This window comes from Mytilus trossulus, chromosome 8 (genome assembly GCF_036588685.1).
Source record: "Mytilus trossulus isolate FHL-02 chromosome 8, PNRI_Mtr1.1.1.hap1, whole genome shotgun sequence".
Taxonomy (NCBI): Eukaryota; Metazoa; Mollusca; class Bivalvia; order Mytilida; family Mytilidae; genus Mytilus; species Mytilus trossulus.
Genome location: NC_086380.1, coordinates 46,020,104 through 46,036,581, shown reverse-complemented (window position 1 = coordinate 46,036,581; position 16,478 = coordinate 46,020,104). Strand labels below are relative to the sequence as shown.

Here is a 16,478-nt window from a genome sequence, read left to right as displayed (position 1 = left end):
GTCTGCTTGATATTGGTTTGCTGTTGTCAAAGATATCAGACTGTCAAGCTTTCCTTGGGTCTAATAAAGTTTACAAGTTAATTAGACAAGTTTCACTCTATGCATATAAATTTGGCTGTTAAATTTTTTTTATAACAGTAAAAATGCTTTCACTAATTATTTACTTTTGCCACTAAATATTTATTTGTTTGAATGTCAATAGAAACTCTGGAGAAACATGTTTCCGTCACAATTTACATTTAAATTAGGAATCTGATGTACAATAGTTGTCGTTTGTTTATGTTATTTATACGTGTTTCTTGTTTCTTTTTTTATATAGATGAGACTGTTGGTTTTCTCGTTTGAATGGTTTTACACTAGTAATTTTTGGGCCCTTTATTTCTTCTTGTTCAGTGTGAGCCAAGGCTCTGTGTTGAAGGCTGTACATTGACCTATAATGGTTTACTTTTATAAATTGATATTTAGATGGAGAGTTGTCTCATTGGCACTCATACCACATCTTCCTATATTTAGGTGCATGAAATATTGGATATGATTTTAAAAAATGATATCAAAATATTTATTTAGTTTCCATTCTGATTGTTAGTGAATTGTACATTATTGTGTTATTTTTTTGTAGAATGAAGTTACTTCTGCCTTGGCTTGAGATGAGAGTACATGAAGGAGTCAATGAAACAGCAACCCACAATGCTTTAGCCAAGATATATATAGACAGTAATAATAACCCAGAAAGATTCCTAAGGTAACACAAATTATTACGTTGTTAGACTTAAGTTATATGAAAGCTCAATCAAACAATAGCAATAGAAGTGAGACAAAAATGCATTAGTCAGCTGTTGAGAAGAACATATAACAAATCACAATTACTTCTAGCTGTAAAATACATTTGCTATCAATCCAAAAATTGCAAATAATGACCTCTTTAGGTCAATAAGTTACCAAAATTCATAACTTTAAGACCTATGTATTTTAAAACGTTGTGCATCTACCTGAAATTTTGACAACATTGTTAATAAATGATTTGCTATATATAAAAATATGTTGTTTAGAGTATAAAAACTTGTGTGGAAAGATGACTGGATCATTACTAATTGCTATCATAGGAAAATTGTTTTTGGCCACACATTCGAATAAAGTGTTTTCATCTTCTTTATTATACTTAAATTGGTGTAAGCATGTCTGTCAGATTTTACTGAGATAATTCAAAAATTGTAAACACATTTTTGTCTCTCATTGATTTAGTAGTGAAGAAGAAATGTAAGCATGATATTTCCAGTAGCTAAATGGGTGTCAACAATTTATTATTTTGTAATCAGGTCACTAGTGGTAGGACCATGATACTTGGTTTGCAAGTGTATAAGCATCGTCCCGGCTAGTTTCAATGGAAATTATTTGGCACTGCAGACTTTAAACCTTAGTTGACATGTTTCCAATTAGATAAGTTGAAGGAGAACCTATTATCAGTCTTCATGCTGAACCACAGGCCTGGCAGCCCTGGCTTGTAAAATTGCTCACAGGCCTGTAAAAATCATAACTTCAGGCCAACAGAATCTTAACTAAATATTTTCAAAAATTGAGGTCCAGGCATGTAAATTGTAAAGTTCATCGTAAAGACTGCTATTATAAGTCAACTGTTCTTGGTATGCAGTTGAGTGAGCATTGGCAATTCTGATTTTCACAGATTATCTAGTCCTATTCCTTTAGTCCTGGTTTAAAGTATTGCAAGTTTCAATTCAACATTTGGAAATGAGACGTATCTTTGTCCACAGTTTTTCTCAAAATACATGTAAATTTTGAAAGTCTGAGACAAAACAAGACCTGCTAACTTGGATTAAAATATCTTTAAGAAATAAACGAATTGCTCTTATTAAGAAATTTCTTTAATATGCATGTTTTTCAGGGAGAACCAGTTTTATGACAGTAAAATTGTAGGTAAATACTGTGAAAAGAGGGATCCACATTTAGCCTGTGTAGCTTATGAGAGAGGACAGTGTGATATGGAACTTATACAGGTAGGTTAAATGTACACAGTATAAGTAGAGGAAAAGTCATACTGTATAAAACAGTGTGAACTTTTGCAAAGGGTTTATTTTTCTCTGATTTTGTGAGTAACATAAAATCTTGAAAGTATGTTCTGCATAAAAGAATGTTATAATCACTCAGAAGAAAACATGAAAACTAAACATAAACATGTTTTGTACTAGAAATCTTGATATTTAAACTCTGTAAAATTACTAAGTTTGCAGTATATGGTTGTTTCTATATGTAAATGATGAACACACACTTATTTATTTGGCTTTTATATTTTATTGATCAAAATGGGCAATAATATACACAGAAATTTTAAAATTTACTGTTATCTAAATTCCGTTGCATGATTTTTTTTTTTTTTTTTTTATGTTTACAACTATTACATTATCACTTAAGATTTTTTAACATTGCCTTTTGCAGGTGTGTAATGAGAATTCACTGTTCAAGAGCCAAGCCCGATACTTGGTAAAGAGAAGAGATATGGATTTGTGGGCTCAAGTTTTAGTCGAGGATAATGAGTTCAGAAGACAGTTAATAGATCAGGTAAAGCATTATCACTTTAATGTAAGATAACTCTAAATAGAAATTCATAATTTCAAAGTAAATTGTTCAAAAGATGATTTCAGTTTTGAAAATAAACTACATGGGTTAAGAAAGAGAAGAACATGTAGAGTATAGAATAAGTTAAAAAATATACCACAGACAGCCATCATATGGCAAGTGAATCTAGATTTAATGTTATTGTCACCATAACTTAGGAAGAGGCCAACACTACATTTGAAAACTTAAATCTCCTGTAGTATAGACAAGTTGTCTATAAATTCAAAACATGACCAATGGCTTCTATCAGAACTATTTTTAGAGCATAAAAGATATGATGATAGATTTACAACTGCTGGACAGGATTCATAGTTAGGTCCAGGTCTAAACATGTTGAGTGGTTAAATTTGTTTTTATAGCTCTCAACCTTATCTCAATTAATGGAAAAATTCAAGAACTGAAAATTTCTAAATAAAAATTAATTAAGGCACAAACTTACTACAAATATACAATTATACAGATAAACATATTATGTTACACTGTGTTAAAGAATGATCTCTTGCTGATAACATCCTAATTTTGTGTTAATATTTTAGGTTGTACAAACAGCTTTGTCAGAAACACAAGACCCAGATGATATATCAGTGACTGTCAAAGCCTTCATGACTGCAGACTTACCAAATGAATTGATAGAATTGTTAGAGAAAATTGTCCTGGATAACTCAGTCTTCAGTGATCATAGGTATATAATGTTAATGCATATTTTTGTTCTGTGTATGTCTTTTCACGAAATAAATTTTATGGCATATTTTTTATAGAAGGTAGTTGTCCTGGATATCTCTAAGAGTGTTTCAGTGATCATAGGTTTTTTGTTTGTTTTACCATTCTTGTTGATCATATGCTCTTAATAAAACCAAATAATTGCTGAAATAATGCTGTTATCATATACATTGTATATCCTTCTTGAAATGCTCTCAACCTTGTTGGTCCACAGATAGAAGTTTTAATAGAATGTTAATGATTATAACATGTTACTGTTTTTCAGAAATCTACAAAACTTGTTGATCCTGACAGCCATTAAAGCTGACCGTACCCGTGTTATGGAATACATCAACCGTCTAGATAATTATGATGCTCCTGATATAGCTAATATAGCTATAAATAATGAACTGTTTGAGGAAGCTTTCGCCATCTTTAAAAAGTTTGATGTCAATACATCTGCTGTGCAGGTTTGTATTATTTATATTGTGTTTAGCTCACCTGACAATTTATTATCCTGTGACCTATTGAAATCATATGTTATGATTGGTGATAACTATTTAATAAACTCCTGGAGTCGATTTCACGAAAAAAACTTACGACTAAGATTGATCGTAAGTCATGAACAATTCAGTATACTTAAGATAAAACTTAGTCGTAAGTTTTTTTGTCAAATCGACTCCTGGGCCACAATCATCTTTGGGATTTGTACAAGTTGTTCAATTTATGTTTGTTATGCAAAAATATGACCTAGAAGACTTAAAAGAGAACTTTTGGGTAAGATATAAGTATTTATATAATATATCTTGATAATTGTCAGATTGAGAAAAAAACTCAGATCATAAGTAATACAGATGTACAAATTTTTGAGTTATTGTCTGTTTTTGTGTGTTATGGTTCAAAGCTTGAAAAATTATAATGGATAGAAAGGAACTTTCACAAGCAATGATGATAAGCAAAACAAGATCTACAAATTGGTAAATACGACTGGAATGTCAAATAACTTCTTAATGGTATTATTGCCCTTTAATGAATAATTTGTCCATTTTTTAATTTGTTTATGCTCTCTTTGAAAGGAGGAGTTTACTGTTTTATGTTAGGCAGTCTTTCCTTTTTGTCTGCCCGATCAAATGAAGTAATTTTGTATTAATACTAATAGCACAATTATTTATATGAAATTCATAGCTTTCTGTCTGATTGAAAAAACATTAAAATCTTTTTGAGCCCTTCATGAATTAACTCCATAGGAATCAAGCTCCATGCAAGCATGCTCTACTGTGATCCTTTTTTCAAATTCAGAACAGATTCTTTTTCAGTTTGCTGATAACTTAAATATTTTAAGGCTTTCTATATTTTTTTGTAAAAATAAGTGTGTGATTCAGTTTGGATTCCAATATGGAAAAAATATGTATTGCATTGTATCATTATATATCTTATTAAAAACATTTGATTTCTTCATTTCTTGACCCAAAAAAAACCTGATTGTAATATGTTATCAATCAAAAAGAATTCTAATAATCTAATGATAATCAGCATGTACAAAAGATGTTTTCTGATTTAGGTGTTGATTGACCATGTAAACAACTTGGACAGAGCCTATGAGTTTGCAGAAAGATGTAACGATCCAGCAGTATGGAGTCTACTTGGACGTGCACAGTTAGATGCTAACATGGTAAAGGAAGCTATTGATTCCTTTATCAAAGCTGATGATCCAACTAATTACATGGACGTAGTTAATGTAGCCAGTAAAAATAGTAAGTTTTAGTGCTGCCAAAAAATTTAGATGATAACTGATCATTGAAAAATTAAGTTTTAAAAAAAAAGTATTTTATTTGCCATATACAAAACTTGAAATAGAACCTAAAGACAATGAAAGACATGACAAATTGAGATATACATAAGGAAATACCATTATAATATGTATGGCATAAAGTTTAAATGAAAGCAATATTCTGAAATAATATAGAGAAAAACAGTATTCATGTACTTCATAATGGCTAATGTTTTGAATAATGTATCACTTAATGATAAATTTCTTATAACACAAGCAAAAAATCATTCTCACCTACGAAGTGTTTTAAAGATCTGACTTTTGAAAGGTATACAATTGAAATGACTGTTTAAATGTAGAAATGGTGTTTTTACAATCAAAATGATTGAATTTTTATTTGATTACAGATAGCTGGGAAGATTTAGTCAAGTTCTTACAGATGGCACGTAAAAAAGCAAGAGAAACATTCATAGAAACAGAATTGATATATGCCTATGCAAAGACAAACCGATTGGCAGATTTAGAGGAATTCATATCTGGTCCTAACCATGCCAATATAACACAGGTGAAGTACAACATATCTTTTACCAATTTTGTAGATTTATTCTATTTCATGAAACATAACAATAAAAAAGCAGCATTAGAAATATGAATTCTACAGATTTAAAATAAAACTTTATCCAAAGCCATAAAATATAAAAAAAAGAAGATGTGGTATACTTGCCAATGAGACAACTGTCCACAAAAGACCAAAATGACACAAACATTAACAATTATAGGTCATCGTACGGCCTTCAACAATGAGCAAAGCCCATACCGCATATAGTCCGCTATAAAAGGCCCCGATAAGACAATGTAAAACAATTCAAACCAGAAAACTAACGGCTTAATCTATGTAAAAAAATGAACGAAAACAAATATGTAACACATAAACAAACGACAACCACTGAATTACAGGCTCCTGACTTGGGACAGGCACATACATAGATAATGTGGCGGGGTTAAACATGTTAGCGGGATCCCAACCCTCCCCCTAACCTGGGACAGTGGTATAACAGTACAACATAAGAACAAACTATCAAAATCAAAGAAAGGTCATTTTGAAATAAATCATTGAACATTGTTCTTATGCACCTTTAAGCAGGATCCCTTTTAAGTTCTTTGCTAAATAGTTTCACTAATTGCTACACACTCGGTCAACTTTACGGTATATTTGGAGTATCACATATAATGAAAGGATTTAACTTGGTTACTTTCTATGTTTAAAGTGTATTTTGATTTTGATAAAATTCCCACAGAAAAAGTACTAATGTCTTTTCGCATAAAGTCTTGTTGATTGATCAATGTATTTATTTCTATTTTGTGTGTTGACAGGTAGCAGACAAATGTTTTGATGACAAGATGTTTGAGGCTGCTAAGCTTCTTTACAATAATGTATCTAACTATGCTAGACTGGCTATAACTCTAGTCCACCTTAAAGAATACCAAGCTGCAGTTGATGGAGCCAGGAAAGCTAATAGTACCAGAACTTGGAAAGAAGTAAGATGTTCTTTTTGACTGTATAAAATATGTGAAAGCATTTCCTTTCTTTCTTGAATATTTGATAATTGGCAAAAAAGATAATGTGAAATTGAGATAATATAGTATTCTGACAATTTATTAGAACTTGTAACTGTTAAAAACATATGTTACTTAACACCCTTTCATCATCAGTATTTTTCATATGTGCAAATGTCAGTTTTCATTATAAAGAATTGTTTCAGGAGAAGTTTTGTTTGATGTGTGTTATAACATTTTGTTTTGTGTTTAGGTATGTTTTGCCTGTGTAGACAATGAAGAATTCCGTTTAGCCCAGATGTGTGGTCTACACATTGTAGTACATGCTGATGAATTAGAAGAATTAATCAATTATTATCAAGATAGAGGATATTTTGAAGAACTTATATCTCTATTAGAGGCAGCATTAGGTAAGCATTCTATTCTCATTTTTTCCAAGTAATTTCAAACATCTTTTTACATTCATGTTATATGATGTAAATGAAAGAATTATTTAATTTGCTATGTCCTTAAGCTCAATTTTACTTTTCTTGCAATACCAAAACAAATCGTTCCTGGGACTTAGTTTAAGATATTTATAAGCATCACTAATTCTTATACTCTAAACATGAACAAAACAGTTAATGGTCTCATAATAAGACTTAACAGGAGGATTGAATGATTGCTGATGTTGGGTTTTAACCAAATAGATTATGGAAGTCATAGAATATAACCCATAAGATACTGTAAACAAAGGTTTCAATGTTAAAAACATATTCACTTTATTTTAATTTCTACTTACAGGTTTAGAAAGAGCCCATATGGGTATGTTTACAGAATTAGCAATTTTATACTCAAAATTCAAGCCTGAGAAAATGAGAGAACATTTAGAATTATTCTGGTCTAGAGTCAACATTCCAAAGGTAAGTTTTATATCTTTAAAATTCTTTTGTTTTTTAATTACACAAATTTGATTAATAGGAAACAGGTATATTTATATGAGACATTCCCTTAAATCACAAAAAAACATTCAATTTCTCAAGTTAAGTAATGCATAATCAAACTTAAAAAAAAGAAAAAGAAAAGGAACTTGATTTCTAGAAAGATTTTTGGATTTCTGAAGATGTTTTTTGTTCTGTGGTAAAAATGATACTGTGTTGAACCATCAATTTGTATCTTTTATTTAATTTTTCCAGATGATTAAATTTATAGCTATTGTTTTAGATCAACTATGTCAACTTTTACATGGTGACTAACAATTTTGCAATGATACCACTGATGACAATTGTTAACTTTTAAGTGATAAAGACCTAATAATTCATTAACTAAAATTTTGTAAATATTGAAAAACTTGACTGCTTTTGATGTCTATTAATGGCTGTCATACCTTGAGAGTTAAAGAAAAGACAGTTATAGTTCATTACTTAAATGTAAACTGAAATCATGATGATTTTATCTTTTATAGGTATTACGAGCAGCCGAACAAGCCCATCTGTGGTCAGAATTAGTATTTTTGTATGATAAGTATGAGGAATATGATAATGCAGTGATAACAATGATGAGCCACCCAACCATTGCCTGGAAAGAAAGTCAGTTCAAGGATATCATAACAAAAGTAGCAAACATTGAACTTTATTACAAGGCAATTCAATTCTACTTAGACTTTAAACCGTTATTATTGAATGATTTATTACTGGTGTTGACACCAAGACTTGATCATACAAGAGCAGTCATTTTCTTCACTAAAGTCAACCAGATACCTCTTGTGAAGCCTTACCTTCGGTCAGTTCAGAAAAACAACAACAAAGCTATAAATGAGGCTCTCAACAACTTATTGATTGAAGAGGAGGATTACCAGGGCCTGAGAACATCTATTGATGCATACCAGAACTTTGACAACATAGCATTAGCCCAGAGATTAGAAAAACACGAGCTAATAGAATTCAGAAGAATAGCTGCATACTTGTACAAAGGCAACAACAGATGGAAGCAGTCAGTTGACCTATGTAAAAAGGATAAATTATTTAAGGTGAGTGGTATATTAATTGGCTAGAATATACAACTTTAGATGAGTCAAACATAATAAAATAACTTCTACAAAGAAGTATACCATGACATTTTACTTCCACTAGAATCCATTTTCTAGGATGAAATACATAATTTTTTTCCTTTTAAAAAAGATGTAGGAACACCAAACCTAAAAAAGTTAACTCTTTCTTGCATTGACTGGCTTTTCTGGTTTTACCTTTATCTAAAACATGTTAATTTAAAAATTGGAAACTCTAGGAATGCATTAATACTTGAATGTTTGAGCTGGTAGTAACATTACCATGAAACTTGACATGATTCTTTTCTTCAACCAATTTGCCAACCATTTGTCTTGGTAACGATAGGAACAGAAGTGATATTTAAAGGGTGGTAACTGATAATTGTATTGAACATGAAACAACAATAAATCTGATTACTTTAATTACAGGATGCAATGTGTTATGCTGGTGAATCTAAAGACATTGGTATTGCTGAAGACCTGATAGCTTGGTTCCTAGAAGAGAAATATCATGAGTGTTTTGCTGCATGTTTGTTCCAATGCTATGATTTATTACGACCCGATGTGATACTTGAGTTGGCATGGAGACACAATATTATGGATTTTGCTATGCCATACATGATTCAGGTTGTGAGAGAGTATATATCAAAGGTGAGGAAGTCAAAGCTAAAATTTCTGGTACAAATTACATTTTGGAAAGGAATCATAGCGAATACAACATAATCATTCATTTATGTATTATTATTCTTGTTGGGACAATGAGTATGTTCAATGTTTTGATATTTCATTAAATATCAATAATAAGAATAGACTTAACAAATTTTCTTTAATGCAAAACAAAAGGATATGTGTGATGTCAGAAATCTTGAATGAAATAAAAAAGATAAGATATTTTTAGATATTTTTTGAAGAAACGGTGCTGTGTAAATTCCCTTGAATTATTATAAAATAACTAATCAAAGATTTCAAATGAAGAAAAATATTGAACCAGTGACCGAACAGCACACTAATTCAAGAATGCCTGTAGAACATGAGTTAATTATCGGTGTTGTTCAGTCTCAAGTCAAATATTTTTTGATATTTGAATTCTTTGATTAGTTATTCTTTTTATACGACCATGAAATTAAGTTGGAAATGTAAGGAACTGTATCTGTTTCTATGTATTCACAATTTGTTTTGGTGTGACGTCATCAAACCACTCTTGTAGGATGTCAGATGAGTGAAATAACCACGTTTATTTATTGGTTCTTATTTCACTGGGAAATCAATGTACTTCATTGCAACCAATGTAATAAATTGTTTCAAATAAATTGGTACCACTACTTGAACAGCTTGCCTTTACTTGATTCCTGTGAGTGTGAGTTTTTACTTATATATAATGTTTATTAGGTGGACAAGTTGGAACAATCAGAAGCTGTCAGGACAGAAGAAGAACAAAAGGCAGAAGAAAGACCAATTGTTCTGGGTAAATACAAAATTACATAAGTTACATAAATAATCAGATAAAAGAAGATGTGGTATGAGACAACTCCCCATCCAAGTCACAATTTGTAAGGTAAAAGTACTCAACACCTTGGCTCACAGCGAACAGCAAGCTATAAAGGGCCCCAAACATGACGAGTGTAAAACCATTCAAACAGGAAAAACAATTGTCAGAACTTGATAAAAATCAGAGAAACAAGAAATATGTATGAACCACATCAACAAAAAGCAACCACTGAAGAACAATCAGTCCATTCTTTGACCAAGGCAACATAATATACATTTAAACATGTATTTCATTATTTTAGTTTAATGCTAAGGTTCTATGTGACATACACAATTAATCCTCGAGTTAGTTATAGCATGTAATATACTCTATAACAATAGTGTTGTTTTGGGCTGTCAAGCCACCCACTTTAAACAAATGAAATAAGGTTCTAGTCTGGATTAATATACAGAATGTAAGAAGCACCTCTGATTTCTGGGATTTAATGTAAAAGGTGTGACTTGTCATTGCAGTAGTTGTTCTTGGACAATAAGTATATCTGCCACTGAATATAAATGTCCTGTAAATATAAACAAATATATAATTGATCATTGCACTCAAATTTGTAGAGTACTCGAGTAAGGCAGATAATTGTTTCCTTCAAATGGTTCTACTTTTATAAAAGTGCCTGCTTGTGCACTTTCTATAACTAAAGTTTGTGTTTTTCTTCAATAATTTATCATATTTAATGGTTTTGTTATAGGTGAACAACAGCTGATGTTAACAGCTGGGCCAGCTGCAATGATGCCACCCCAAGCTCCATCACCTGTACCAGGCTATGGTGGCCAATATGGTGTACCACCTAACCCATATGGCTATGGCATGTAACAACCTTCCGCATAAAGCCAACCTTCAAATTCCTAGGAACATTATTCATTTGTCATTATATCATCCTGTGTGAATTAAAGAATGATTATAAATGGGAACATTCACAGAGGGACCGTATCAGAATGGAAGATGTTCTGTTGATTGTTATTGTTTATTTGTAACTTTCAGATTTAAGTTATATTGTGATTTTATTCTGGAACTATTGGCATTTTGTGTTGTTTTTATTGTTGATAATGTGTTTTGATTTGAACAAAAGTTGAATAATTTGCAATAGTTTGAAAGTGCTTATTAATTAAGTTAATTTTTTGGAACCATTTTCTCATCAAATCATACTGATTTTACAGTTTTCTTATTTTGAAAAGATACTCAGTTGATATATTTATTTATAGTGATATTTTATCTATAAAATTTTGTTAAATTGATTTTGATTGTTTTATAAAGCTCGGTGCAAATACAAATGCAGTCATTTTGTATCAAGTTTTGATTTAGTATAAGTGCTTGCCACAAGATGGCGTTAAAACCTATAAGTCAGACAGCTTAACACCTTAAGAAATGTATGATCTAGTCTTAAATGCAGGTTTTACAAAAAATATTGTCTTGAGTTATATATAATATGACTGATTGGACATATGTGGTACATTCACATTTTATTCATGTATCAAATTTGTCTAAAAACATTCCAAATGTCTTGTTTGACCTTATGCTAGAGCTTATAACAGGGGAAAATATATTTAAAAACCAATTGACATCTCAAAGTTAGATTAGAAGTGTTATAGCCGTGTTTTAAAGTAATGAATATTCTAGAATAGAGGATAGCAATAATTCTGGAACTGAAAAGGTTGTAGTGTCTAGGTATTGGGGAGAAATAGATGTTAATTTTAATATGTTAATTCTGTGTATTTTGGAGTAAAATTTATTATAAAGATGTAAATTTTATAATGCTTAATCAGTTAAGTCAGAAATGTTTGACTTTTCTAAGATGCTTGGAAAGTTAAATATAGCGCTGTCATGGTTAAATATTATGCATGAAGTTTATATCCAAATCTTTGCTTGTCCTAATGTTTTTGGTTGACTTAGTAATGTGTGCTTAACTCTTTGTAAAAACTATTCATATAACAAACTCTCATCAAAGTGGTGATAGACTTGAGACTTACAAAAGGATAGAAGTTTTAGAAATTGAAAAAAAATCTGCTTTAGAGAAAGATATCAAAGATACAAAAAATGGTTTTGACTATTTTCAATGACTTATCAAAAGCTGATATATTAATGTGTTTCCAGGTCATAACTGTGAGTGAATATGTTAGACAAAGAATGTGATGTGAAATTTTTAAGATGTGTAGATTTATTTATTCTGTATTAGTGAAATAGATAAGCACTTAATATAAATTATGTACATGCATGTACATGATAGCACATTGTTGATTTATGTTGTCCATTGAACATTGTAATTCAGGAATCATATACACTTAGTTAAAATGACTGGATACCGTTGTCAATAGGAATAGTTAGGATAGACTACAGTCCAAATTACATTCATATTTCTTCATGGATATTCCTTATAGACAGCAGTCAAAATTACCATCTAATTTAGTAAATGAATAGGTTTAAAAAAAGTAATTCTTTAACTCTAATGATCATAGAGATTATCTTTTATTAGCTGAAATCTTTGTTTTTAAACATCTTTAGACTTTATGCTTGTGGTTAGCATATTTGTTTATACAGCTCTACTATAGAATTATGTTGCCCAATGATTTTCAGTTATAAGTAGTTACCAAATTGAGTTAATCCAGTCATTTTAACAGTACTGTCACAGCTTTGCAAATCATTCAGGTGTTTTAATCCAATCAAAACTTTTCAGTGATGGTGTGTATATAATGAAGACTTTTGATTGGTTGAATGATGGCTGTGCCTGTAACACTGTTGTTATAGACCATAGTTATATGATATACAACAAATAATTGAATAAAATAAAATGATTACTATCGGTTGTTTTTCATGTATTAGCATCTTTGCCAGCCAAAGGTTATAATCCAGTTCACCTTTGATAAAGTCAAAATTTAGGATGCACAAGGTAACGATCTCCATTGATCTCAGTTGTAACTGGCTGATTCCAATCAAAAAATGCCTTTAAGATGATCATGTATGAATGTAGAGATCAATTACCACATGCCAATTGTGTTGTATGTCTTTATCTTTAATCATGAGATAATATTTAGTGGCATTTGAAAAGTTATTAATGAACTTCATGAAGATCTTTTGATATTCAAATGCAAATTTTGAAATGTCATATTTAATTAAGGGTTATGCTTCACCTACCTCTATTCATAAAGAGAAATTTTTACACCTCTTTCTAAAAGCTGTCATTAGGTCAATAATGATTTAGTTGGAGTGGATGTGACTTGAAACACTCACTAGAAGGCGAAAAACACTTTATTCGCAAATTCTGTCTAAAGAAGTAAAGAGGAGAGGGGTCTGATTGTTTATACCCTTAGCTAGCAAATGTTTATCTTGGTGACTGGTTTGATTGTTTACACCCTTAGCTAGCAAATGTTTATCTTGGTGACTGGTCTGATTGTTTATACCCTTAGCTAGCAAATGTTTATCTTGGTGACTGGTCTGATTGTTTATACCCTTAGCTAGCAAATGTTTATCTTGGTGACTGGTTTGATTGTTTATACCCTTAGCTAGCAAATGTTTATCTTGGTGACTGGTTTGATTGTTTACACCCTTAGCTAGCAAATGTTTATCTTGGTGACTGGTCTGATTGTTTATACCCTTAGCTAGCAAATGTTTATCTTGGTGACTGGTTTGATTGTTTACACCCTTAGCTAGCAAATGTTTATCTTGGTGACTGGTCTGATTGTTTATACCCTTTGTACAGAGCAGGGTTCATATTTATATCAACTCAACATACTCTTCCAAATATACATGTAATGTTTGCCATTTGATGTTAAACACATATTTTTCATCATCATCTTTGGCAGTGGGCATTGCAAACCAGATAACAAATCTGGATATTGTATTTTAATAAAAGCAACTGGTAATTTACAACAAATAAAATTGAGAATGGAAATGGGGAATGTGTCAAAGAGACAACAACCCGACCAAATAAAAAAACAACAGCAGAAGGTCACCAACAGGTCTTCAATGTAGCGAGAAATTCCCACACCCGGAGGCGTCCTTCAGCTGGCCCCTAAATAAATATATACTAGTTCAGTGATAATGAACGCCATACTAATTTCCAAATTGTACACAAGAAACTAAAATTAAAATAATACCAGACTAACAAAGGCCAGAGGCTCCTGACTTGGGACAGGCGCAAAAATGCGGCGGGTTTAAACATGTTTGTGAGATCTCAACCCTCCCCTATACCTCTAACCAATGTAGAAAAGTAAACGCATAACAATACGCACATTAAAATTCAGTTCAAGAGAAGTCCGAGTCTGATGTCAGAAGATGTAACCAAAGAAAATAAACAAAATGACAATAATACATAAATAACAACAGACTACTAGCAGTTAACTGACATGCCAGCTCCAGACTTCAATTAAACTGACTGAAAGATTATGATTTCATCATATGAACATCAGACACAATCCTTCCCGTTAGGGGTTTAGTATCATACCATCATAACATATATGAGAAGAACATAACCCGTGTCATGCCAACAACTGTTTTTAAAACAAATGTGTTTAATTCCGACGCAAAGACCTTATCAGTGACTCAATATTAACGCCAAAATATGCAATCTTTAATGACTTGACAACAGTATCGTAATTATATCCCTTCTTAATAAGTCTATTCAAAGGTTTTGTAAGTTTATGAGGTGAATACTGACACCTTTGTGCTTTATAAAGAATATTTCCATAAAAAATTGGATGTGAAATACCTGAACGTATAAGAAGTCTGCATGTTGAGCTATATTTACGAATGATGTCTTTATACCGATGATAAAATTTAGTAAATGTTTTGACTAGTTTGTGATATCGAAAACCCTGGTGTAATAATTTTTCAGTAATACATAAATTTCTCTCGTTAAAATCTAAAACATTGTTACATACACGAGCGAATCGTACAAGTTGAGATATATAAACACCATAAGATGGTGACAAGGGGACGTCACCATCTAAAAACGGATAATTAACGATAGGAAATGAAAAATCATCCCTTTTATCATAAATTTTAGTATTCAGCTTTCCGTTAATGATATAGATATCAAGATCGAGAAAAGGGCAGTGGTCATTGTTAGTATTAGCTTTATTTAAAGTAAGTTCACCAGGATAAATTTCATTAATATACATACTGAAGTCGTCATTATTGAGAGCCAAAATATCATCCAAATATCTAAAAGTATTATTAAATTTGTTTATCAGATGTTGTTTTGATGGGTCTTTGCTTATTTTTGTCATAAATTGTAACTCATAACAATACAAAAAGAGGTCCGCGATAAGTGGTGCACAGTTAGTCCCCATTGGAATTCCGATAATCTGACGATATATGGAATCCCCAAAGCGAACAAAAATGTTATCTAGTAAAAATTCAAGGGCATATATAGTATCAAAGCATGTCCAATTAACATAGTTTTTTTTGTTTATTGCTACTAAAAATTGAACAGATTCAAAATCACCAATATAAGCATGCAATTTATCAAGTACTTCCAACGAGTTCTTGACACTCCAAAAGTAATTTATTCCACTATTTTCGAAGGCCTTATTTGAACAATTTATTATAAGGTTTTTAATTGTACCAAGTTTGCTGGTAAGAAGAATAGACAATTTAGTAGTTGAACAATGGCTTGAAGACGAAATAAATCTATATTTGTAAGGGGTTTTGTGTAGCTTCGGAAGCCAATACATAGTTGGGACTTTCATTGTATTTGGCTCTGCTTGTAAAGCGTTGGCTAAAAGTTTATGTTTGTTACAGATTTCGTTTTCTGAAAATGGAGTCAGTTGGAATGTTGGTGAATTGGTGATTTCCTTTTTCAGAACCTCAATGTAAAATTTACGTCAAACAATAATGATATTATTAGCAGCTTTATCGGCCGGGACAAAAACAAATTCATTGGCTAGATATAGGAAGATGTGGTGTGAGTGCCAATGAGACAACTCTCCATACAAATAACAATTTAAAAATTAAACCATTATAGGTTAAAGTACGGCCTTCAACAGCTAGTTCTTTTAGTTTATGTTTGATACGAGAAATAGGTTTATTGTGGTTATTGTTAATAGTAAAATGTTCTTTAAAATGTTGAATACGTATATCAACTATATTCATTACTGAATTAAAAAAGAGTCCAAAGATTTTTTGTCAGCTTTTTCCCGTTTTATCCATTTCATACAGTAAGTATGGAGTGAGTCGTGGATTATATTACGACACTCATTCCAATTAATAATTGACGGGGGACGATATTTAGGTCCTTTACTGAGGAATGATTTTAA

At 31.2% G+C, this 16,478-nt stretch overlaps 1 protein-coding gene across 2 annotated transcripts in view; it reads left to right on the top strand.

Moving 5' to 3' along the window:
• LOC134681027 (clathrin heavy chain 1) overlaps positions 1 to 13,022 on the top strand; it is a 41,507-nt gene extending 28,485 nt beyond the window's left edge. For both annotated transcript variants that reach the window (XM_063540401.1, XM_063540400.1), the window contains 14 exons: positions 620 to 742; positions 1,901 to 2,012; positions 2,452 to 2,574; positions 3,168 to 3,313; positions 3,617 to 3,800; positions 4,892 to 5,084; positions 5,509 to 5,666; positions 6,476 to 6,640; positions 6,912 to 7,068; positions 7,442 to 7,560; positions 8,103 to 8,666; positions 9,114 to 9,335; positions 10,074 to 10,149; positions 10,916 to 13,022. In XM_063540401.1, coding sequence (XP_063396471.1) covers positions 620 to 742; positions 1,901 to 2,012; positions 2,452 to 2,574; positions 3,168 to 3,313; positions 3,617 to 3,800; positions 4,892 to 5,084; positions 5,509 to 5,666; positions 6,476 to 6,640; positions 6,912 to 7,068; positions 7,442 to 7,560; positions 8,103 to 8,666; positions 9,114 to 9,335; positions 10,074 to 10,149; positions 10,916 to 11,040 — 2,467 coding nt within the window. In that variant the 3' untranslated portion in view covers positions 11,041 to 13,022. The remainder of the gene's footprint in view (positions 1 to 619; positions 743 to 1,900; positions 2,013 to 2,451; positions 2,575 to 3,167; positions 3,314 to 3,616; positions 3,801 to 4,891; positions 5,085 to 5,508; positions 5,667 to 6,475; positions 6,641 to 6,911; positions 7,069 to 7,441; positions 7,561 to 8,102; positions 8,667 to 9,113; positions 9,336 to 10,073; positions 10,150 to 10,915) is intronic.
• Positions 13,023 to 16,478: the final 3,456 nt, after the last annotated feature.